Here is a 26,123-nt window from a genome sequence, read left to right on the forward strand (position 1 = left end):
CCTGACTGTTTCGGAATGCCCAGATTCGATTGCACTCGAGAGTCAACGACATCATAAGAACCATCAAGGAGAACAAATATAGACTGGCCAGAGACAGACAGCAGTAGAAAACGTCCAGGGAGAGGGTCCTCTTTCAGGGTGAGCCCTGGATATTGGAACTGTTAGTACAATGTTTCAGTGAAAGAGTCTTTTTGGCTAGGTCTGAAAAGATCTATTAATGTAGTTTCCTTTGGAATTGAGAATTGGTGAGCACTAGTTTCTACAGTTAAAGATATTCTTTATCTATTCCCGAAATGAAAAGCCAGATGTTGTACTGGAGGATCTCGTTCATGAATAAGGTGAAACTAAATATTCTCCAAAAAGCCTCATAGCTACAAATATATCGCCCCATCTGGAACCGTGTTACTGTATTTTGAATTGTCTGTTGGAGATTGAACATTACAGCGTTAGAATGTACTCGATTGATTTGGAATTACAGTATTCTACGTATATGTTAGCATTGAATGTCGGAGAGTAAAAGAGTTTAAATGAGACACCATCCATTTGATTGCTAATTACAAGCTGACCAATGTTTGTTTCAAAATCTCCATCTTGTGTTTTTCTTTTTTTTGTATGATGAATATACATCGTCACCAGTTTTCGTTTCATAAATGAAATTCTTGAGATAATATTTCGTACACTTGTCTTTCATGCAAGGAGCAATTGAGTTGGGGTAATTACAAATATGATAAACTATGTTCGATTTTGCAATTTCATAAAGCTCTCACTCATTTGTGATATATGGAATTTCTGATGATATTATGGACTCAATCTCAGGGTAAATTTGCTGCAAAAGCCACATAAATAAGTGTGAGGCAGGTCTCTTTCTTGCAATTCAGTAATATAGCAACTATTGTTAGAAATAGCTGGCACTCCGTCAAGGTTTTCAGTTGATCCGATCAACGGGAGAGCTGGCTAGTGAAATTAACATACAAGTGGCTGAGCGCTCCACAGACACACGTACCCTTAACAGGGAGATTCAGCATGGCACAGAATAAGCCAAAGCTGTTACTACTCATTTTTGCCAGCTGAGTGGCTGGGTCAACGTGAAATAATGTCTTGTTCAAGGACGGCGATCTTTCGGTACTTGTACGCAACAACTTCCGGTGGTTGCGCGCACGCATACTGATTACATGATCGTATAGTGTGTTTATGTGTTTAAAGTTTCAGTTCGGATGGCACCTTACTCACTCGCACCTTGGCCACCCATTCCTCTGTCCTTATTGCCTTGGTGGAGTGCTTTATTGCTTCCTCCTCCGTTGTGAAGCGCACCTCCACAGTGGCGTATCTCCTCCCTATACTGATTACATGATCGTATAGTGTGTTTATGTGTTTAAAGTTTGAGAACTGTATGCATCTGAGGGGGAGAAGGTTTGAGTTTAGTGGGCCATTCATTTTTTTTTTTTCTATTTAATGTTGTCTTTTCCTATTTTCAAGTCATTTAAAAACAAACGCACTATAAGATAAATATAAAGTCCTGACAGGATTTTTTTTTTCTGAAAGAAGTGATTCCATCGACATATGATATATATACCAAAGTAGTATTCGTCTCCGTCTACAAAAGCAAGAATTGTAAAGCGTCGTATGAACGAGGAGTTTCTCGATGCTAGTCATGATACTTCAAAACAATATCTTGTTATCTAACCACATTTGCCATTTCATTACATTCAAGAGCAATAAAATCGACGAACATGTTCTCCAACTGTTTTTTTTTTTTTTTTTAACACCGATAACAACTTAAAAGTCCAAAGCACACTGACATAATTCTTTTCATGAAGCATTTCTTGCAGTTTTAAAGTAAGTACTAGTCTTGTGTCCAGGCAGGTCTTATTTACCGTCACTTATAAAATATATCTGTAAAAGTCGCTCTTTATTCTGTAAAGGCTTAAGAGAACTGATTCTGTGATAAATTTATCTTGCCACTTTGTGAGGCGACATAAACCCACTTTCTTCTAGAAGCTTTTACTCCAAATAATCCTTTCTACTATAGGCACAAGGCCTGAAATTTTGGGGTGGGGAAGGAGACTAGTCGATTACATCGACTCCCAGTGTTTCACTGGTACTAAATTTATCGACTCCGAAAGGATGAAAGGCAAAGTCGACCTCGGTGGAATTTGAACTCAGAACGTAGCGACAGGCGAAATACTGCTAAGCATTTCGTCCGGCACACTAACGATTCTGCCAGCACGCCGCCTTCAAATAATGTCACGAGTGTGTGGTAGGTTTTCATGAGTGATAGAGGATCTTTCTGATTTGACGGGCAACACTTATCATTTTTGTTTTATGTAGTGTTTTTGGTACCGAAACACTTTCAAACTTCGTATACTTGTATATTTTGTGTTATAGAACAGATAAAATGTTTGTATTCGAAGTTATTTCATGTAAAAAATTGTCGTATTTCGGTAATTTCAACCAATCACTGACGTCTATTGAGGTGAAAACAATAAACTGCCGTGGAATGTAAACAACATGGTCTAACGGTGTCATGGGATCTTTTCCCTTGAATAAAATTAGTGACGTAGTTTGTCAACAACTATCGGTGGTACTTTTATTTATGACATCCTTCGTGCGTTTGTACTGGTTTTAGCTTTAGGGTTTTAGGGTTAGGGTTCGGGTTTTAGAGTTAGGGTTATGATTATTTTTGCCATAACCTCACTCATAACCCTAACACCCTATAACTCATAACCATAACCCTAACCCTAAAACCCTAACTCTAAAACCCGAACCCTAACCCTAAACCCTTACTAGGGAATAATTAAACAGGGAATAACACTCTTGACACCAGCAAAAATTATTGTTTACAAAAACAGCAGTAACTGTATTCAGCTGAATAGACGTCAGTGATTGGTTGAAATTACAGAAATACGACAACTTTAACATGAAATAACTTGCGATGTACAATTTTTTGTTAAGAAGGCTAAGAGAAAAAGATGTTTTATATGACACATTCTACCAGTATCCATGTGGTTGGTAAGCAAGCTACTTACCACACAGCCACTCCTGCGCCTATATAAACACCTTTGAATATTATTTTAGCAAGTTTAAATTGATTTCTTTTGTACCATAAACCATTTTCCATTTAATTGCTGCATCCTTTCCCTTGATGCCCTAAGCATGTCCTTATTTTACTGAATCGTTAATCTAGCACTGCTATCTAGGGAGCTTTCCTAAGGCATTCATTTTGCTTGATGCAATAGCTTAAATTCCCCACAAGAAACACTTTAACATTTTCACAGAAGGGATTACATATTTTTAGTCTTAAATATTCAGAGATCATACCTGCACACTGAGGAATCTTCCCTGAATACATTTTGTATACTCCCCTACTTAATTGAGAGGACTTTTCCCCTTACCCTTTTTTATGTTCTTTCTTATTTTGCAAGTTGCTTGACAATTCCACTAGTGTTGGGGTGGCATGAAAAAAACCAAAAAAAACACCCAGTACATACTGTAAAGTTGTTGGCACAAGGAAAGGCATCCAGCCATAGAAACCATACCAATGCTGATATGGAGCACAGTACTGCTCTCTGGCTTACCAGATCCTGTCAAACTGTCCAACCCATGCCAGCATGGAAAAAATGGACGTTAACGGATAATGATTACGATTAGGCATGATGAATTTTTGTTTTCATCCTAAACGTTTAATTGGCTCCTCTCATTCTATAGATACAAACAAGCAGAACAACAACAATAACAATTTCTTTATTATAACAAATACAGCATCAATAATAACACATTTAGAAAAGAATGGGTAAAACATCATTTGTTGATGCTGCATCGAAGAGGCCAGGGAATAGAAGAAAGAAGACATGCACCCAACACCAGAGCTGAAGACACCTCCGAAAGGAGGGGCCCCGCCACGTCAAAACGGTAGAGGAGTAGGGGCCGAAACCAGACGTGGTTCCTCCTGATGATGTCTTCAGCTAACTGGATCCTATAAAGGAGCTGTTGAAATTCCTTCCTGTTAACAAGTAGTAAATACTGATTAGAATATATGGCAGAGTTAAGATTCATTTAATTTTCTCTCAGTGGTATTTATTTATTCATTTATTTTATGTTGTAATGGTGAACATTAGTGTTACATGTGTTTTTAACAGGACAATATCTGGTACCAGACATTTCTGGTGGTAAGAATTAGAAGTAAATATCATGAATTTTTGCTCACAGAGACTTATATCCTCCTTTCCTATGTACACCATTGAAAGATACACATACTCTTTTTCACTCTCTTTAACACACACACACATACACACACACACACACACATACACATACACACATATGGTGAGGCACGGTGGCCTAGCTGTAGGGTATTGCACTCATGATTGCATTGAAAGATTGTGGGTTTGATTCCCAGACTGGTAGCGAACAGTGCATTGACTTCTTGAGAAAATTACTTTGTCTCACATTGCTCTGCAATCACATCCACGTATGACATGGCACACTGTGCACCTGTACAGGCAATGTTGATCTGAGAGAGCTGGGTGAGCTAATGTACAGTACAAACATTTGATCATTATAAACAAACCATCCGTGGAGATTGTTCAGCAAGAAGTTGTGGAAACCTCATCTGTCATTTACAACAGGAGGGTCCACCATATATCTATAGATATATGTATATATACACACATGCATAAGCATACAATATGTACATACATACGGCAGGCTTCCACGCAGTTTTTGTCTCCTAAATTTCCGTCACAGCTGATTAGTCAACTTAAGGCTATGATAGAAAGACACTTTCCCAAGGTGTCATGCAATATATTGAACCTGCTATCAAGGTCTTTTTAAGTGATCAGCTTAACCACTTGGCCATTTGGGATTTAGTATTTTCCATTTAGTTTTATTTGTCTTTATTTTTTAATTTAAGAATTGTAGTTGAGTCAAGATCATCATAAATGTTATTATGTGAAACTATTGAAAGTTTGATGAACCTAATAATAATAATAATAATAATAATAATAATAGGCACAAGGCCTGAAGTTTTATGGGGAGTTGGATAGTTGATTACATCAACCCCAGTGCTCGACTGGTACTTATTCTGTTGACCTTGAAAGGATGAAAGGCAAAGGTTGACTTCAGTGGAATTTGAGAACAAAAAAGGTGGGGGGGGAGCAAAAAACAACGACAATAATAAATGATAATGAAATATCATGCACGACAGTTATATACTTTCAGTGAAGTATCAGAATACAGGTTAGTCTCACATTTTAAGATTAGAAATTAAACTAGTAGTAAGTTAAGAGAAAGACTTGAAATGAGTTTATAATTTGTACCTTGTGTCATAGAATAGGAAATATAATTATGGCAAACCAGGTTTGTGATTTGTTTTGATTCCTTGATGAAACAAATACACCTATAATGCTTTTACTTTTGAATGTATAAAAGTTAAAGCAATCCTAATACCATAGCACTCCTATTCGTATTCTATATCTGAAATTTCATACAAAGGTGGGCTGAAAAGTTCAAGGATTTATCATACAGTAATTAAACTTGGTATGCATTAAATTCAACCTTTACTGATGCTAACTGTATTTCTTTCTTTCCAGATAGGCCTATATTGGATACAGAATTGAGGACTTGAAAAAGTGGTACGAGAAACATTTGTGAAAATGGATAAAATTTGGTATTGTGGGGTTATCAAATGTCTGTAGAAAAAGGGGTTAGTCCCCAAAGACATCCATGCTGACATGGTTTCTACATAAAGGGATGATGCTCCAGCTTTATCAACTGTACAAAAGTGGGAAACTAAATTCAAGAGGGGTAGGGTGAGTCTTAAAGATGACCCAAGGTCTAGACATCCTGCTACAGCCACCACCTAATAATAATCAATTTACCCCTTCCCCTGAAATTTCTGGCCTTGTGCCAAAATTTGAAACCAACATTTTTAATTGCTTAGCTGAGAAAAAACCCAAAAAACATCCAGTACACAGTGTAAAGTTGTTGGCACAAGGAAAGGCATCCAGCCATAGAAACCATGCCAAATCATTATTATTATTATTATTATTATTATTATTGAATGAGAGAGCAGTGCATGCCATCAAAATGACACTGGGGTAAAATATATGAAACCCTGTATACCCATCATGACTACCCGCCTGATAAGGGTACACCAGGTCCATGCATCACAACCAAATGTGCACGACATGGTGATCTCATATCAAGATGAACCACGCATGACCTTGCAGGTGGGGCCCAGTTGGAATTTTCTTCAGATCCTGCTCAAAAGGTCCTTGAATAAGTATTGTTTAAGGATGTTATTATTATTATTACTGAGGAGGAGGGAATCATACGTAAAGTTAATGTAAATCTTTTACTGTTTACTTATTTCAGTGATTATACTGTGGCCATGCTGGGGCACTGCATTGAAGAGTTTCTTAGTCAAATCAATTGATCCCAGTATTTATTTGTTCTTCAAGCCTGGTACTTATTCTTTTGGTCTCTTTTGCTGACCTACTAAGTTATTGGATGTAAATACACCAACACCAGTGGGGTAGTGGGGGACAAACAAACACACACACACACACACACACATATATACAACAAGCTTCTTTCAGTTTATGTCTATCAAATCCACTCACAATGGCTCTGATCAGCCCAAGGCTATAGTAGAAGACACTTGCCCAAGTGGTTGGAAGGCAAACTTATTACACAGTCACACCTGTGCCTATAAAAAAATTAATTTGAAAAATTTTGTTAGTCACAATTTCTTTATAGTACAAACTATTAAATTAATGATTGATACAATAGAGGAATTAAGTTCTAGAGCAAAAGTGCATTATAACTTCAAATGAGCTTTGCATTTAATTCAAAACACATTACTGTAAAATAATTATATATCTATTTCCTTTAACTATATATGTATGCTCATTCAAGTACACATACACACACAAACAAAGAAATACACACACATTTATATATACATATGTATCTAACCGGTTTTACTATTTACAAATCTTACAAACCACTGAAAGGACAACTGCAAATATACATGTGATATTTAATATTTATGTATGTTTGTGGAATATTTATTTAAATTAATGTCATTAGTTAGTTATGTTCGTGTTACTTGTAATCTAGCAAAGTTTATAAATACTTGCTCTAATGATGTTTGACCTAAAGAATAAGCTTCAACATTAAACATGTATTTAGCCTGCTCCAAAGTCCCAAACATTTGAGACCATGAAATCTCTGGATTTTTAGGAATTTGATAATAGACAAGCCCTTCATGCTTGTCATTCAACGTACTTCCTGGCAAAGAATTTTCAATAAAATTCATTAATGGGTATAAGTTTGGTGGTTCTCCATTGGAATCTTGGTGTTTCACTTTAGCAATGAGAGTGTATCCTTCTCCAAATTTGCTCTTAAGGTGTTGAATACTTCCATAACATCGGAACTGACCATTGACCATAATGGCTATCTTGGTACAGAGGGCTTCACATTCATCCATGCTTGACAAATAAAGAAAAATATCAAAAATATATACTGAGAAATATATAGTTCACAACAGCATTCTAGGAAAGAATTACAGAAGAGATATTTCATTGCATTATCAGATGTGCATGTGTTAATATTATAATTACATATTCACACTGGTATGTGTGAGTGTGTGTGTTTTTTAATAAATCCAGTTGGGAGTCATAGCCTCATCGGATATTTGGTTTCCAAAGAGAAATCCAATAAATTAGTCTCTTATTCCTTACTATGCAATCCCTGTCACTCAAAAAGTTTACCCATGCCATGTGTCAGACGTATGTGCTGTCAATGGTCAGAAATGAATACACTAATAATTAGAACAATTCTGAAACATGCCCTCATTGGTCTTCTGTACGCACCAGAAAAAAACAAAAACAAGAAAAAATGAGAAAACAATAAGCATAAACGATTTTACTGACTCATCTTTCTATCACCAGTGATACCACCACCATCACCAAAAGTAACAACCTTCATAATAAGCACCATTTTACATTTTTTCCATGATGGTATGGGTTAAATGAGTCTCACAACTTGAGGTCCTTCATCATATCGTGCACACACACAACAGAGAAAACCCCTAATCTTGGTTGTTGTGCATACTCTGCCCGTGGCATGATTTTTACAATTTGATGCACTTCCTCTCATTATTTACTTTACAGCATTGATATAACTTTCTTTTTTTTTGCCACTAGCACTATGGCAGTTTCTATGACTGGACTAAAGAGTCCATTACTGCTCCATCACATAATTTCAGTTAGCTTTTTTAATGGGTCCTGTGTCAAATAAAGTAACCTTAGTTTAACTATAAATTATATTCAATCTAGAGTCAATTAGCCAATGATGGAAAAAATCAACAGTAATTAATGCACACACACACAATCATCATCATTGTTTTGATGTCCACTTTTCCATCTTTGCATGGGTCAGATGTGATTTTGCAGGAGCAAAGATTCTGTAACTGGATATCCTTCCATATGCCAACCCTCATCTCCAAGAAATCCAATAATCCTATAGTTTATCAAACAGAAAACTTAGACACAGTAATGCTGAAAATTGGAAATAGACAACCTGATTTGAATAAGCCTTTTGTTAACAAACATTATGCAACATGTCAAGAAACCTGCAGACCCTTTTGTGGTGGATCGCAAGCAAAGGACACCATCTGTATAAACAACAAGGCTGTCCCTTACTGTCAGCAAACATACTTGAAAATGTGAGCAAATACAAACCCACACACACACCAACATTTAATGTCCAGGATCCATGTTGTCTTTGTGACAGGCAGGATGGGTTAACAGAATCCAATGGGTTCAAGGACTGCATCATGCTCCAATGTCTGCTGTGACATGGCATCCTATGGCTGGATGCCTTTCTTAACACCAACCACTTTACAGTGCATACTGGGTGTTTTTTTTATTTTTTCATTTTTTTTGTGGCACCAGTACTAGTAAGGGCACCATGTAGCTTGTAAGACTAAGCTCCCTTTTGACTGAGTGGGGCTATAGAAGAGAGGAATGTGGCTTTATGCATGGAAATGGGGTGGATGGTTTATAGAAAGGACCAGAGCAGAACAGGTTTCTTGCTGTAGCAGAGCTACATAGCTATTCATATTACAGAAAAGAAAGCAGAAGTGGCCAGGGTGGAGTTGGAAAGAAATAGAAATAGCATTGATGATGTGTCAAGATGGACACACAAAATAGGAGGTGAGTAGGGACAGAAGAACAGGGAGTGTGGGTGGGTAGAGATTACAAGAATATGTGAGAATGAGAGATAGATGAAGGGATGAATATAATGAACAAATGTTGAGAGGTGATAAGTAGGAATGGCAAGGAAGAGGAGGTGACAACTGTAAAAATTGGGTAGGGTTAAGAGGTGGATGTAGTGAATGGTAGATAATAGGTTGGGGTGACATGCTACATGAGCTGGTGGAGGAGAAAAGTTAGGTGAAAGGCAACGGAATAGTAATAATGGTACAGAAGAGAGAGAGATGACGTGATTGAGGGTGATCAATGTAAACTGTGGATGGAGAGGACACTATTAAGAATGAAAAATGGATAACAAGTGAAATGGCTTTGGTAAAAAGAAGTTGTATCAGGGAAAAGCTGGGGAAGCATGTAGTTTTATTCACTTTAATTACACCAGCAGAATACTGTAGTTAGAGGAATGGTGGGTGGTGAGAAAATTTTGAAGAAGAAACTGAACAAAGGGCCCAATTGTGGATATATATACATACACACACACACACACACACAGAGTGCTTCCAGAACGTAGTTTCATTGAAGCAAGTGAAACTTCTCAAGGACCACATATTACCAGTGATCCCAGTCCTTTCTCACCTCTGGAAGATTCAAAGTCTGAAATCAGCTTTCACCATTTAATCCCATGACTCTATGGGTCACCAGCTTCTGCAAGCTCCATCCAAATTAAGGAATCAGTACTTCTTTATAAAGTTGTCCTTATCCATACATATCATATGCACAGTTTTCTTTCTTGCACACTTAAATTACACATCCACTGCAGCATGTTACCTACATTTCTTTTCAATTTTCTCAAGTCCTCTACATTCAAGGCCCATGTCTCATTACTGTGCATCATCACAGTTCTAAGACATGAACTATTACTTGGATAAAAAGAGGTTTTACTGAAGCATCATCATCATTTAACATCCATTTTCCATGCTAGCAGGGGTTGGACAGTTTGACAAGGGGCTGGTAAAGCCAGGGGCTGCACCAGGCTCCATTGTCTGTTCTGGCATGATTTCTATAGCTGGGTGCCCTTCCTAATGCCAACCACATTACAGTGTTTGCTAGGTGCGTTTAATGTGGCACCAACATCAATGTTTTTTATGTGGATGAGTCTTCTTGAATACAGCAAAGCACCAGACCCTCATAATATGAAGGACTATTATGAAAAGAAAGACAGGAGAATGTAAAAGAATATCATAGCATTGTGAAACAGAGTACAGATGAAGTCACCAGTGGTGACTGTCAAGTTAATTAAATTGCAGCAATTTAACATGTTACCCAAACAGTTTTATGTTTTTGCTATTTGAAAAAGAGCCGGTAATTACCTGTGTGATGTCAAAATCAATGTTCGTCCAGTATCCCTCACTTTTATAAGAGTATTCCATAGATTCCGTCTGGTTCCTGGATCCATGCCAGTTGTAGGTTCATCCAATAAGACAACAGGGGGATCACCAATCAGAGCCACAGCTGTACTTAACTTCCTCTTGTTGCCACCGCTGTGTCCACAAACAAGAGAAATAATTAAATCATCATCATCGTTTAACGTCCGCTTTCCATGCTAGCATGGGTTGGACGATTTGACTGAGGACTGGTGAAACCAGATGGCTACACCAGGCTCCAATCCGATTTGGCAGGGTTTCTATAGCTGGATGCCCTTCCTAACGCCAACCACTCAAAGAGTGTAGTGGGTGCTTTTACGTGTCACCCACACGTAGGCCAGTCACACGGTACTGGCAACGGCCACGCTCAAAATGGTGTATTTTATGAAAATGTTAAAACTTCTCATGAATAGACTAAAAATACACTTTAAGTAAAGTTAAGTGTCCTGAATAAAAAGGAAAATATTTTCCCATTAAAGATCCTAATGACAAGGTGAGTCTTTATTTTAATCATGCCTTTCTTTAGCTTGTTATAACTCTTTATACTATTTCATAACTTTTATTTCCTTTATCTTTTCATAATTTCTGTGGCAGATGTGAAATGAATACCAATACACAAATGATCCTAGCAGGACCTGTGAATGTTTCACAGAATTAATGATAAACTTAATGGGTCATTTCTGAAAACTTTACTTAAAAAATCTGAAAACGTAGCGTATGTTGTGTCTGTGTCAAAAAATAGTCACTCATCTGTTACTCATTGAAAAGTGAAGGAAATTGGAATATGATGATTACTTAATGCACTTTATATACTCTTTTACTCTTTTACTTGTTTCAGTCATTTGACTGCGGCCATGCTGGAGTACCGCCTTTAGTTGAACAAATCGACCCCAGGACTTATTCTTTGGAAGCCTAGTACTTATTCTATCGGTCTCTTTTGCCGAACCGCTAAGTTACGGGGACATAAACACACCACCATCGGTTGTCAAGCAATGGTGGGGGGACGAACACAGACACGCAAACACACACACACATATATATACAACAGGCTTCTTTCAGTTTCCGTCTACCAAATCCACTCACAAGGCTTTGGTCGGCCCGAGGCTATAGTAGAAGACACTTGCCCAAGGTGCCATGCAGTGGGACTGAACCCGGAACCACGTGGTTGGTAAGCAAGCTACTTAACACACAGCCACTCCTGCGCCTATATATATATATATTTTATGCACAATTTTACAGACTTGATACACAGCACTCTACCTCTTTCTCTCTCACTCTCCACCTTACCCTCTTTTTCTCTCTCCTTTTCCTTTCTCCCCCTTTTTCTCTCACTCTTTGCCTTTCCCTTCAACTAATCATGGAAAAGCACTGCAGATAAGCTAAGTAATGGAGGAAAAAAAAAATTATACATTTCTCTCACCACCACCTCTCCCTCCCTTCCCCTTTCTCCTTCCCTTTCAGATAACCATATGAAAGCGTTACGAACAGGCCAAGTAATGGAGGATCAAGCAGAATTATTATAAGATTTAGCATGTATATATACTTTGATCAATTCCTTATAAGAATGTGTCTCCTTGTGTTTGTTGCAGAACTTCCAATATCATTGCTACTGTACAAATTCTCAGAAAGTTCATTTTTCAAAACATTTTTATTCATAGCAGCCAAATATAAAAACTCTAAATCATGCATATAAAAACACTCTGGCTGTGTGGTAAGTAGCTTGCTTACCAACCACATGGTTCCGGGTTCAGTCCCACTGCGTGTCACCTTGGGCAAGTGTTTTCTACTATAGCCTTGGGCCGACCAAAGCCTTGTGAGTGGATTTGGTAGACGGAAACTGAAAGAAGCCCGTCGTATATATGTATATGTATATATGTGTGTTTGTGTGTCTGTGTCTGTCCCCCCACCATCGCTTGACAACCGATGCTGGTGTGTTTACGTCCCCCGTAACTTAGCGGTTTGGCAAAAGAGACCGATAGAATAAGTACTAGGCTTACAAAGAATAAGTGCTGGGGTCAATTTGCTCGACTAAAGGCGGTGCTCCAGCATGGCCGCAGTCAAATGACTGAAACAAGTAAAAGAGTATATAAAAACTCAGACACATGATCGTTAGGGTTATTTGACTCACAAACAAAAGGCTGTGAGTTCAAGTCCTGGCAGCATGTATACTTGAACAAGACACTTTATTTCTCCAGTTCACTCAGCTGGCAAAGACGAGTTGTACCTGTAATTCAAAGGCCAGCCTTGTTACATTCTGTGTCACAATGAATCTCCCTGAGAGTTACATTAAGGGTACCCATGTTGGTCGAGTGCTCAGTCCCTTGCATGTTAATTTCACAAACAGACAGGGACCCTCATCATTGTAACCAATGGAGGGCAAAAGTATATAAAAACTCATTTAGATACGCACACACACATATATATAAAATAAAATATAAACAGCTAGATGCCATGTGATACCATAAAGGAAGAATGCAATTGTAACTTAATGTGACTAGGAGTATCCAGACACCTACATTGCTAAAAATAAGAGCTAAAATGTTCTTAATATTGTAGAAAAAGCACATATACACACATGCTAACAGGGGATATAATTGCCCCACTGCTGATTTGAGAATTCCTTAAACTAAACATTTCATTTTTCCTATTTCCATTTGGCAGATATCGTGCAATTCTGTCTGTCAGCATATATGCATTTACCATAAAAATCTATGGATGATTTAGCAGACTGCTAATGCATATATAAAAAATTAATATAAACAGCTAGGTGCAATGCAATATAAATACATATAGAAACTCTCAAAGGTATATATAAGCATAACTATTCACAAATATTTTGCTTTGTTTATAATGTCTAAATGAAAAGACATTTTTTTTATTCTGAAGGCTATCAATATATAAGACAAAGTATGATATATCAAAACCCACCTGTATGTTTTCACCTGTTTATCAGCATATTTCTGAAGCATCAATTCTTCAATCAGATCATTAACTGTTTGTGGAATTATCTTTTGTGGAACACCTCGTATTAAGGCAAACATATTTAAAATCTCACGAGCAGTCAAGCATTCAATAAGAGCATCGAATTGAGGACAATAGCCTACGTAACGCTGAATCTACAAAAGAGAAATTGGAAATTAATATCAAGAAATAATTGGTGGAATTCATGTGATTTTTTTAGTTTTAAGAATTATCAGAAAATTTTTACAAATTTGTATTTAACACATGCGAATTCTTTTGACTAAGGAAAAAGAATTTTCTTACTTTTTCAAATTTTGAAAAATATTTTTTTGCTTTTAAATTTTTTGAACGTTTTTAAAAAATCAGTTTAAAATATAGACAGTCACAATTTTTTTTTTTGCTTAAATCCCAGCAATAGACTATTAAATGTGTTTATAGGAAGAAAGATATTGAAAAACATCAATACATCAGAATGACAAACAAATGAAGAGGGTATCAGGTGGTCATAAGATGTGCTAAAAATAACAGCTAAATAGCCCTTAAATCACACATCAAAAAAGTCTTTGGTGGGGTGGGGGTGGCAAATCATATGATTTCCCATGTATAGAACACTATTTAGCAAAAATTTTCAGAAAATTCCTAAGAATTAAAAAGTTATGAGGGGTGCTTAAAGTTATATGGCGTGCTTAAAGCAGAATAATTTTTTAATATTCATCAGAATCTCACAACTTTAGTATTTGATTCTAAGTAGAAACATGATTTTAAGTATGAATTTATAATTACTAACCCAATGTCTCCCTATTACATTGATTTGTCTATACACTATAGAAAACCTATTTGAGCAAGAGAACCTAACTCAATCAGTTTTAACATTGCATATGCTTCAATCAATCAATATTTTGTTGGACCGCAAGGTGGTGAGTTGTAGAAGCATTAGTATGCTGGGCAAAATGGTTACAGAATTTTGTGTGTCTTTATGTTCTGAGTTCAAATTCCACCAAGATTGACTTTACCTTTCATTCTTTCGGAGTCAATGACATCAGTACCAGTTGAACACTGGGGACTTAACATCACCCCCGAATCTGTTGCCCTTTAGCGTTTAAACTGGCCATGTCCAGCTTCTTACACCTACCCTACAAGGTCCTTGTAAAATTAACAATTACATCATTGAAATCTCAAAGCTATGAGATAATGTCAGGTTAATTCAAAACAATGGGAATAAACAAACATTACATTTGAGAGAAAAATTTGAATGCTAAAGGGTTATACTAAACTGTTATGCCAACAATAAGCACTTTGCATATGTTTAACATATGCACAATGCTTATTATTGGTATAACAGTTCTCCTGAGATACAACAGATCATGTTTCAAGACATGAGTTCACATCTTGAACCTTGCAAAAAAAATACAAAAATGAATAAAATCAATATTTATTTGTCTAAAAATTAAGTACATAGAAATTGTTTGGTTGTTCCTAATTACATATATCCAGCAACAGATAATTAACCCTTTTGCATTCAAATTATTTCATCAAAAGTAATGCTTATTTATTCACATTGTTTTGAATTAATCTTGCATTATCTCATAGTTTTGAGATTTTGATGAGGTAACTTAATTTTTAGACTGATATTGTAGGGTTTGTGAGAGGGATAGATTTGGCTAGTTTGAGTATAAAACAGGTAGAATATTTTGGCCAGATATGACTGGTTTGAATGCTAAAGGGTTAATCTAAATCACACCAAGGAAATACTTTCCAAGCAGTATTCATGATAGGGCTTGAATTCAGCAATGCAAGTCCACAAAATCTTCTATAGTTTAGTTAAACAATTACCTCACTCAATAAAATCTCAGAAATAACACAAGAGGGTGACAAGGATTTGAAATAACTAACAACCTGCATCTAATATTCAAATGATGGTAAAATATTTAAGACAGTGCAGTCAAAAATCTTTTATAACTAATGGTTTCAAATTCTGGTACAGAGCCAGTAGTTTTTGAGGGGAGGGGGAAGTCAATTATATCAACCTCAGTACTTGACTGGTATTTATTTTATTGATCTTGAAAAGATAAAGTCGACCTCAGCAGAATTTGAACCCAAGTGTGCTAATGATTCTGCCAGGACTAATAAAAAAAAAATCATTTATAGTTAATAAAAGTCATAAGCTACAGAAAACTGAACAAAAAATTGTTTACCTGTCGTATATTAGTCTTCAGACTAACACCATTGATATAAATCATTCCACTGGAAATTCGTTCATCACCAGTCAGCATTTTAAAAGTGGATGTTTTACCAGCCCCATTGATCCCAAGTAAACCAAAACACTCTCCAGCAGGGATTCCAACACTAATATGGTTTACAGCCATAAATGAGCCATACAACTTTGAAACATCTTTTACCACAATTACATCTTTATGAAGTTCATAGTAGTTCTCTACTCGCACTTGTTCAGCAGCCACATCATTATCAATAGTTGTACCATTGACATCTTTAACAGTCTGAATTTTGTTTCTTGAGCACAACAGTTTTAATGAATAGACAATTTTTTCAAAAACTGATGACTCAACCAAAATAAGCAAGAATAAGGTGAAAATATTTTGAATACATAAAAAGACCAACGACTTTCCTATGCCTTTTCCCTCCCAGCCAAGATAATTTCTGTTCAATGGTAAACATTCTGTGCAAGAACCTGAAACAAATAAACTGTAATAAGTAAACTATATATCACAGCATGTTCATCATTTTACATTTAAAATTGTGAAGTGAATGCAGAAAAAAACACACTAGGCCTGCCAGTAAATTGTTCCTAGACAAGGTAGACTTTACCTTAATTTATATTCAAGCCAAGTTTGAAAGCAAAATAGCATCAAAGAAGAAGTATGAGGAAACAAATGAGCAAACCAAAAGGTGTTGGCCTTAAGTTTCCTAGCCAGTAGCAGCTGAATAAGTCAAAGGAATGCCAGCTTTAGCTTTACATTTATGTATATATGCATGCATGTACATGTGTGCACACACATATGTACATATATGTATGCATGTGTACTACTACTACTACTTCGTTGTCATCGTCATCAGCATCATCAAATGTCCATTTTCCATGCAGGTATGGGTTGGCTGGTTTGACCAGAGTTAGTAAGGTCAGGGTTGCACCAGGCTCCTGTTGTCTGTTCTGCCATGGTTTCTATGGCTGGATGCCCTACCTAACACCAACAACTTCACAGTGTGTACTGGGTGCACCACTACTTATACTGTGACCAGCACTGGTATCAATTCTGTTATGGTGAACAGGTCTTATTAGAAAGGTGACATCTGTAGTTCCTCTTCTTGGAACAAAACTTAATCAATTGGGATATAACTCTTTCCATAACTTCCATAACTTGGTCTATCAGTTTGATACCTCTGGAGTTGCCTATCTATAGTGTATCTACTTTGTATCTCTTGTAGCAGTTGATGATGAAACTGCTCTGCCATTCATAATCATTTAACATCCGTTGTCTATGCTGGCATGGGTTGGATGGTTTAACCAGAGCTAGCAAGCTGGGGAGCTTCACCAGACTCCAGTCTGATTTGGCAATGGTTTCTATGGCTGGATGCTCTTCCTAACACCAACCACTTTACAGAGTGTGCTGGGTACTTTCATATGGAACCGCACAGGTGCTTTTATGTGGTACCACACAGGCACTTTTATGTGGCAGTCTTACATGATTCCACGATGTGTATAAAACCTTCTTCGAACTACCCAACTGAACATGCAAGTGACTAGTACATGCCCAACTTTTGTCAGATATTTCAAACATCTCAGGATCAATCCCCAATGGCCCAGTTGCCTTTTCTGCCTTCATAAACTAACTGCACTTTAACCCTTTAGTGTTTGCATTATTCTGCCAAAATTAATGCTTTTTCATCCACATTGTTTTGAACTAATCATGCATTATCTTGTAGCTATGAGATTTTGATGAGGTAGCTGTTAATTTTAAAAACCATATTGTAGGGTTGGTGTGAGAGACCAGATTTGGCCAGTTTGAACATAAAACAAACAGAATACTTTTGGCTGGATATGGCCGGTTTAAATGCTAAAGGGTTAAAGCATACCCCAAACAATTTCATTCTCTTGTCTCTCTATATACTGTAGACCCCCTACAATTCTATGCATTCTCCTCATTCAACATTGTCTCATACGCAAACTTTCATGCCTCTTTCTTTACAATGTCATTAGGGGCAAGTAAGGGTAAGTGTTCCACTATATTTCCATACACTTTTCTTCCCAAAGACACCTCAATTCTCTGCCAGTTTTACCCTCATACAGCATAACATATACAAATCATTTAGTTTCTACTTCTCCTCTCTCTAATTAAATCTGATATCCAGCTTCATTCCAAGAGACTTGATATTGTTCTCTACCGCTTTCTATTTTCCAGTCTTTCTTACTGTCTTTTAACTTCATGACATTACAGAATCTCTTTTTTTGCTTGTGCTGGTGAAGTTTACTGATAACTAATTCCCCATAAAATAATTGCTTCAGAAACCTGAAACCATCAAGATGGAAGACATGACCAGCGTATCAGATGTGATACTTGATAAGTCAAACCTCCATACTCAGCCATCCAACATTTTTAAGTACATCTGTGTCAGGTGTAGAAGATTTCCAACTAATGTTTAATACAAGGCTTAGGCACTTTTGGTGAGATCTTTCAAATATTTTCATGTGCCATCAATACAAGATCTATGTCTCAGATAGATGTAGCAGGTATGTGATGCTGCAAGATTCATAGATACAAAGATTCAATTCACCATTTCAAAAGCAAATTTTTTTCAGATCAATGAAAACTTGTCAAAAAGAGAGTCTCTGCTCTATGCATTGCTCTTATAACTGTCTGATGCTTAAAATCACCTGTAGTACATCTACCAGATCTAATTCCACATTGAAACTTGGGGGCAACAATGTAGCATGTGCATATCTGCAGTTGATTCAATAAAAGTCTGATGACTATCTTACCAACACTCACAAATAAGAAAATACCATGTAAGTCACCACAGTTTGACTTTAGATCTTCTCCCTTGTATAATGAAATCAGTATTACATCTCTCTAATACTGCGAAACTTGTGAATCATTCCACATGTTGACAATTTGTGCAATCACAAGATCAGCCATTGTACCCCATCATGCTTAACCTCAACTGATATACAGTCAGAAGATAGGTGGGAAATGTTTGCATACATGCCACATTCGAGGTTATTTATAATGACTGAAGTTGGATGGAATTTTTGTATATGTGCATTGTGTCCTTGTCTGGCTTTCTATATAAGTAGTGTTTGATGGGAACCAGTTCCAAAGTAATAGCAAGAAGTTAAAAATTATTAGTTTGGTGCCAGTTCTTAGATTCTATGCAACAGTAGCTGTAAGAGAGAGAGAAGGGGAGAGGAGACTTTGGTAGATTGAACTTTGGAAGGTTGAGTTTCAAATGGTGAAAAGAGAATTGAGATGTATGGCAAACTTCAGCATAATAAATGACAAACACTCGATGAAGCTTCAGTTAGTGATGGTGAATACGACCAAATATCAAAGATGAAAATTATTTGCTCTTCAAAAACTTACAAGTTATTCAGTAGTATTTCTTACCCTAGAAACTATGACATCTATACTCAAGACGCTGCTTGAGAATTCATTAATGTAAAAAATTTAGATCATGTTAATAATTATATACCAATAATACACTATTAGTTTAACCAATATATACCAATAATACAATATTAGTTTAACAAACTATCATGAGTTTCCTTATGGTAAAATAGTTTTAAAATAGTTTCTAGTAAAATGGAAACTTACTCTGACAGCTTGACATAGAGGGAAATTTATCACACATTTCAATCAAATCATAATTGGCGTAAAAATCAATGAGGCCTTGGCCAAGGCAAAACTCAGGTGAAATAACAAGAAACACCCAACGCAATATGTCTGCTACGTCAGAAAGATTCAGCTGGGGTATACTCAGGATGTTGACAGATAAAACACTTAGAAGCCCTGAAATTGAAATAAAAATTATGGAAATTACACAGGATTTCTTTAGAGGTGGAAGTATCAGAAATTAAAACATATATTTATACATAGAGATAAATATATTGATAAAAATAATTAGTATTTACCTGAGACGATGTTAATGAGAGCCAGCCAAACAAAACCTGATGTTGGTGTTTTGAAAATGAAGGACAACAAATAGGTGAAGGGAAGTGCAGCTGTACTGTACAGGAAAAACAAAAGCAAAATTGCTGCAGAATGTCCATCCACAATGTATGCTTCAATGTCAAAGCAAACAAAAGCAATTATCACACATATGGAAGTTACAAAGAAAGTAATCATGTCCCAGATATATACTGATATCCAGAAGTTGAATGGATATACACCACTAATATATTGAAGATGCTTTGATTTTGTACATCGCTCTTTTATCACGAAGAGACTAAATGTTGCTGACAAGAAACTAATACCAAATAAGATCATAATTGATAATGTAAACGCAGTATTGTTCAGCGAATCAGAAGAAGTTGCAGCTTCTGATTGTGTCACTGGAAGTGGATGATTGACAAAAGAAATTTTTGAGGTGGATTGATGAAAATATCTTAGAAAGCCAGAGACCATCATTGCCAAAGATATAGCACCGCTATGGAAAGACTGACCATTAAAATAGGCAATGTAATGATCCGGAAATGTTGCACTTAAATCAGCAGCTATCATATAATGGTCATTATAATTTTCTCTGTCTTCAATGCTAATAACTCCAAGATATTTTGTGATATTTGGTGAGTTCTTGGACTTTGTGCTATTATTAATATTCACAAAGTTGATGTCTTTATTCAGTGATTTGTCTTGGTAGGACATGGTAATACCTGCTACTTCTGGAGTGGCAGTTAATAAAATACTGAATGGTATAGTATTCTTGCCATACTTTTCAGGACTCAGTAAAAGTGAAGGAAAGTCATCCTGAGTTGGAAATGTTTTCACAACAATCAGTGCAATAATGGTGAAAACCAAAGGTACAAGAATCTGGCTGATACTCAAGAATTTATTTCTCCAAGTGTAAATCACTTTCTTTACAAACATTGCACGAAATTGTTGAAGACTTAAAAAGAATCCAGTTATTTTCTTATATCCTGCAACAAAAATAAAACATGATATCAATATAAATAAATAGGTAAATAATTTTCTAAACAACACATAATATTTATAACAGCAGGTCCAGGAACAAATAAATTCAAAAGTGGCAGGTAATGTTTTAACATTTTTATAACTATTCTTTCAATAAACAAATGAATTCATATTTAAAATGATCTAAATCAAAACCTTCCATGAAAATTTCATGTTAATTTATATTCCAAACACCATCTTAATACTGACAAAGTTATTTTCCTAAATTCTCCATTATTTCCAAAATAAACTGGATTGCAATGTTATTACCAATTCAAATATGCTAATAGCATGTTCAGACATGTAAACAAATCATTCATTGTTTTATCATGGAGAAAATTTGTTGACAAATGGTGTAAATACACCTATCCAGTTTCTGTGACTGAAGAGGAGATAATTACTCTGAAAAGCTTGCATCTCACAGTCTGGATAGGTGGCACTGCAAGCTGATTTAGGTGTACTCACACCATTTGTCAACAGTAAGAAATTTTCTCCATGGAAAAACAATGAATGGCTTCTTTACAAGTCCAAATGTGTTATTAGCATATTCGAACTGGTAATAACATTGCATTTATACATATCACTGCTTAGTGCTCCTCCACCATCCATAAAGGCAGTGTATTTCAATAGAAATATGATAACAAAAGGGTTAAAACAAGAAACTAGTTACATGATTGCTATGCTTCAAAAATGCAATGCTAAATACAAAATTACTAACAGGAAACAAAATATTTTGCAACAAAGGTTGATATTGACCACACTCACTTGAGGGTTTGAAAGTTGTTTCTAATGTGTGGTAAACAGATCCATTTGAGAAAGTGTGCGAGTCATTAACTGGTTGAGTGTTTAGGTTGTCACTTACTCTGTTGGAGTTAGTTTATTTTGAATATGAAAGAAAATAAAAGAAAGAAAATGAAAAGACTCTTATAGATGTCAACAGAAATGTAAGACAGTCTGATATCACTGAGACAAATACTAAAAATAGGAATAGAAAATTATTATATTGGGTCATCAGGTAAATTCATTCGTTTTAGTTTTTCACTTTTTTCTACTTAGCATTCTGTCATCATGTGTTTGAAAAGATGTAAAATTTATTCCCATTTCAAAAATAATAAACAAAAGTTGTAAAGGAGAAGCAGAGTTAGAAAAAAAAAACATTAAAACAGTTTGATAAAAATATTTTTTGTGTTATTTCAAATAATATAGGAAAGGTTTAAAATAAATGTGGTGAGGAAATAAAAACAAAACAAAAAGCATGAATTTATCTGACAACTTAATAGTTTGATTTTTTACCAGATTAAATTTTGAGCATGTAGCCATCTTAACTCTTTAGCATTTAAACTGGCCCTATCTGACCCAAATATTCTACACATTTTATGTTCAAGAAGACCAAATCTGGCCTCTCACGCCTATCCTATAATATCATTCTAAAAATAAACAATTACATCATCAAAATCTCAAAGTTGTGAAATAATGCATGATTAATTCAAACAATGTGAATAAAAAGGCATTATATTTGATGGGGTAATTTGAATCTTAAAGAGTTAAACAGAAATTTCAACAAAATTGTTATAACTGCTTTGTTTCAATGATTTCTAGCAATGTTCATATAATTAAGAATACATTCTGAATAATATGCACATTCACACACAGAAAAAAAGCAGCAATATTATGAATATGGTTTTCTAGGTTTGATTTTCTGTTTACATCTTCCTAAAAAATAACTTATGTGAATGTTTCTTCAGAGGCAAACTTCATTTTATTTCTACACAAACACATGGAAAATGATCACACAATATCTCTTTCAGTAAACAAATGAATTTGTGAAGAGGTGAGAAATTATCTGTTGAGAGAAAATTGTGATGTCACAGGTGAGAAATGTGTCTGCATAGATGATGATGCACTTGCTTTTAATGAGTCTGCAAAGAAAGAGGCTTGGAGATGCCATTATGAAAGACTGCTGAACGTGAAGAATGAATGAGAGGAGGAGAGTCTGCCAAATGTTGACCCAACTGAGGGACTAGCTATCTGAATTCACAGTACCCTTGTAGATAAGTAATTAGGGATATGAAGACAGGAAAAGCCTCCAGCCCATCAGGAATCACCACTGAGATGCTTAAAATATCTGGCAGTGTGGGTTACAGTCTAGTCATCTATATGCTAAATCAGGTGGTTCGTGAAGGAGTCATACCCAATGACTGGTGTAGCAGCACCATAGTCAACAAAGGTAAAGGTGATGCCTTAGATAGAAATAATTATAGAGGTACCAGATTGTTGGATCGGATGATGAAAGTTATGGAGAGTATCATAGCCCAACTAATCAAGGAGAGAGTTAGTCTAGACGAGATGCAGTTTGGGTTTGTGCCAGGTAGAAGCACCACTGATGCTATATTTCTGCTAAGGCAACTGCAGGAGAAATACCTAGCCAACGATAAACCTCTGTACTTGGCTTTTGTTGACTGGGAGAAAGCTTTTGATAGAGTCCCCGATCCCTTATCTGATGGTCAAAGCAGAAACTAGGGATAGACGAGTGGTTGGTGAGAGCTGTACAAGCCTTGTACAGGGATGCTATCAGTAAGGTGAGGGTGGGCAATGAGTACAGCAAACAATTCAGAGTACAATTAGGGGGTTCACCAAGGAACGATACTCAGCCCTATCTTATTCATCATAGTGCTCCAGGCAATAGCAGAGGAATTCAAGACTGGCCGCTCCTGGGAGCTCCTCTATGCTGATGACCTTGTTCTTATAGCTAAATCATTAACTGAACTAGAGAAGTTCCAAGTATGGAAACAAGATGGCCCTGCTCAATCTGTAGAAAAGGTGTAGGTAGCAAGTCCATAAGATGTACCGAGTGGTTTCTATGGTTGGATGCCCTTTTTAATGCCAACCACTCCAAGTGTATAATGGGTGTTTTTACATGCCACCAGCATGGGTGCCATCTACGTGACACCTGTATCTGCCATGATAGTGATTTCACTTGGCTTGATGGGTCTTCTTCTCTAGCACAGCATAATGCCAAATGGACTCAGTAAATTGCCTCCATGAAGCCCAACACTCGAAGCCCAGCATAATGTCAAATAGTCTTGGTCCTTGTTTCTGTGAAGCCCAATGCTCGAAAGGTGCTTTTATGTGCCATTTATATATATATACATATATTATGGACTCTCTTGTCATTAGATAACATATGAGGGTTCAATAACTTCTTACCAAACAACCACACAGACGATTTGTTTATAGTGATCAAATGTTTGTGTAGACATAAGCTCACTCCCTCCGTCAGATCGACATTACCTGTACAGGTGCAACGGGTGCCACATGTCAGAGCTCAAGATGATTGCAGAGCAAAGTAAAATGAAGTGCTTTGCTCAAAAATACAACACAACGCCCAGTCTGGGAATCAAACCCATGATCTTGTATGTGTGCATGTGTAGGTGTGTGGATGATGGTGTGGGTGCTGAGAAGTGGTCAGTACTAGTGTGTGCAGAGTGGTGCGATGTGGTGTGGTGGTGTAGTGTGGTGATGTGTTGTGTGTTGTGGTGGTGTGGTGGTGTAGTGTGGTGTGGTATGGTGGTGTGGTGTGGCATGATGCTGTGGTGGTGTTGGGGTGTGGGGGTGCATGGGGATGTGGGTTTGGGGCGAGGATGTGGGGGTAGGAGTAGGGGTACGTGGGTGGGGTGGTAGGATTGGGATGTATTGGGGTGGTGGGGTTGAGATGTGTAGAGGTGGGGTTTGAATGGAGGGGTAACGATGAAGGGAGAAGGTGAGTAAGAGGGAAGAGAGGAAGTAAGTGTGAGATGAAGAGAGGAGAAAAGAGGGGAGTCAGATGAAGAGGGGAGGGGCATTGAGCCCAGGTTTATACATACACACATACACACATATATATATATACATAAATGTGAGTGTGAGTTTATTAAAAACATAACCATTTTAAATATACTAACTTAAGAAATACTTCTTCCATTGTCGTCACAGAAACACCATAATTTGATATTCCCAAATTAGCTTGTTTACTCTGTATTGTGTTAAAAAGTTTTTCAAAATAGCAGCTGCTCTCATGAGGTAAAAGATATGACAGTTCAGCCCCAACATTGCTTTCCATCGTTGCTTCTGGAACAAAAGACTTAAGTAAGTGTGTGACATTGGCCACATTGCATTGAGGAGTTTTCACTATCACCAAATGGTAGCCAGCACCTAGAAAGAACAAAAAAAAACGAAAGAAACATTTAATCATTAAGTATTGGACATTGATATAGTCTTTTACTCTTTTACTTGTTTCAGTCATTTGACTGTGGCCATGCTGGAGCATCGCCTTTAGTCAAGCAAATCGACCCCAGGATTTATTCTTTGTAAGCCTAGTACTTATTCTATTGGTCCCTTTTGCTGAACTGCTAAGTTACAGGGACGTAAACACACCAGCATCAGTTGTCAAGCGATGTTGGTGGTGGTGGGGGGGGGGGAGGGGGACAAACACAGACACACAAACATATACACACATACATACATATATATACATATATACAACGGGCTTCTTTCAGTTTCTGTCTACCAAATCCACTCACAAAGCTTTGGTCGGCCCGAGGTTATAGTAGAAGACACTTGCCCAAGGTACCACGTAGTGGGACTGAACCTGGAATCATGTGGTTCATAAGCAAGCTACTTACCACACAGCCACTCCTACGCCTATATGAATCATTTTATATCAATTTGACTAATACTGGTTAAATGATTCTGAAATTTGATCATTTGATATTAGACATTTTATCATTTATTCTATTCACTAATTATTTTATTTAATATATAACTTCAGTTCTATATTTAAGAGATTAATATATAATTTCTTGGCCATATTATTCATTTCCGTGCTGCCACCGTCACCACCACCACCACCACCACCACCCAATCATTATCTTCATTTTAATGTGCACTTTCCCATTCCTACATGGGTTATATTGTTGAGGCAGATTTTCTACAGCCAGATACTTGGGAACAGGATTAGCATCTCATCAGCATCATCATCATCGTTTAACGTCCGCTTTCCATGCTGGCATGGGTTGGACAATTTGACTGAGGACTGGTGGACCAGGTGGCTACACCAGGCTACAATCTAGAAACTCTGCCAAATCAGATTTGAGCCTGGTGTAGCTACCTGGTCCACCAGTCTGTAGTCAAATTGTCCAACCCATGCCAGCATGGAAATCCTGTTCCCAAGTAAGGTAATATTTCCCCAAGACCAGATATATCTTTTCCAGAAGATTGGGAAGGAAAGGACACCGCTTGCATGTTGGTGACATTCATTTACAGCTACCATGTGATGTCTAGCCAGAAGTATAAGTAAATAC

General features: G+C 36.7%; 1 protein-coding gene across 4 annotated transcripts in view; it reads right to left on the reverse strand.

Annotated features, from left to right (window-relative positions):
• Positions 1-3,725: 3,725 nt before the first annotated feature.
• Positions 3,726-26,123, reverse strand: part of LOC106875803 (phospholipid-transporting ATPase ABCA3) — a 114,102-nt gene continuing 91,704 nt past the window's right edge. For all 4 annotated transcript variants that reach the window (XM_052968181.2, XM_089352934.1, XM_089352932.1 and 1 more), the window contains exons 13-20: positions 24,726-24,975; positions 21,550-21,647; positions 19,746-20,750; positions 19,429-19,623; positions 15,796-16,289; positions 13,568-13,755; positions 10,586-10,756; positions 3,726-7,490 (exon numbers count right to left, since the gene is read on the reverse strand). In XM_052968181.2, coding sequence (XP_052824141.1) covers positions 7,094-7,490; positions 10,586-10,756; positions 13,568-13,755; positions 15,796-16,289; positions 19,429-19,623; positions 19,746-20,750; positions 21,550-21,647; positions 24,726-24,975 — 2,798 coding nt within the window. In that variant the 3' untranslated portion in view covers positions 3,726-7,093. The remainder of the gene's footprint in view (positions 7,491-10,585; positions 10,757-13,567; positions 13,756-15,795; positions 16,290-19,428; positions 19,624-19,745; positions 20,751-21,549; positions 21,648-24,725; positions 24,976-26,123) is intronic.

The sequence above is a fragment of the Octopus bimaculoides genome, chromosome 5, assembly GCF_046866305.1.
Source record: "Octopus bimaculoides isolate indiv1 chromosome 5, ASM4686630v1, whole genome shotgun sequence".
NCBI classification, from domain to species: domain Eukaryota; kingdom Metazoa; phylum Mollusca; class Cephalopoda; order Octopoda; family Octopodidae; genus Octopus; species Octopus bimaculoides.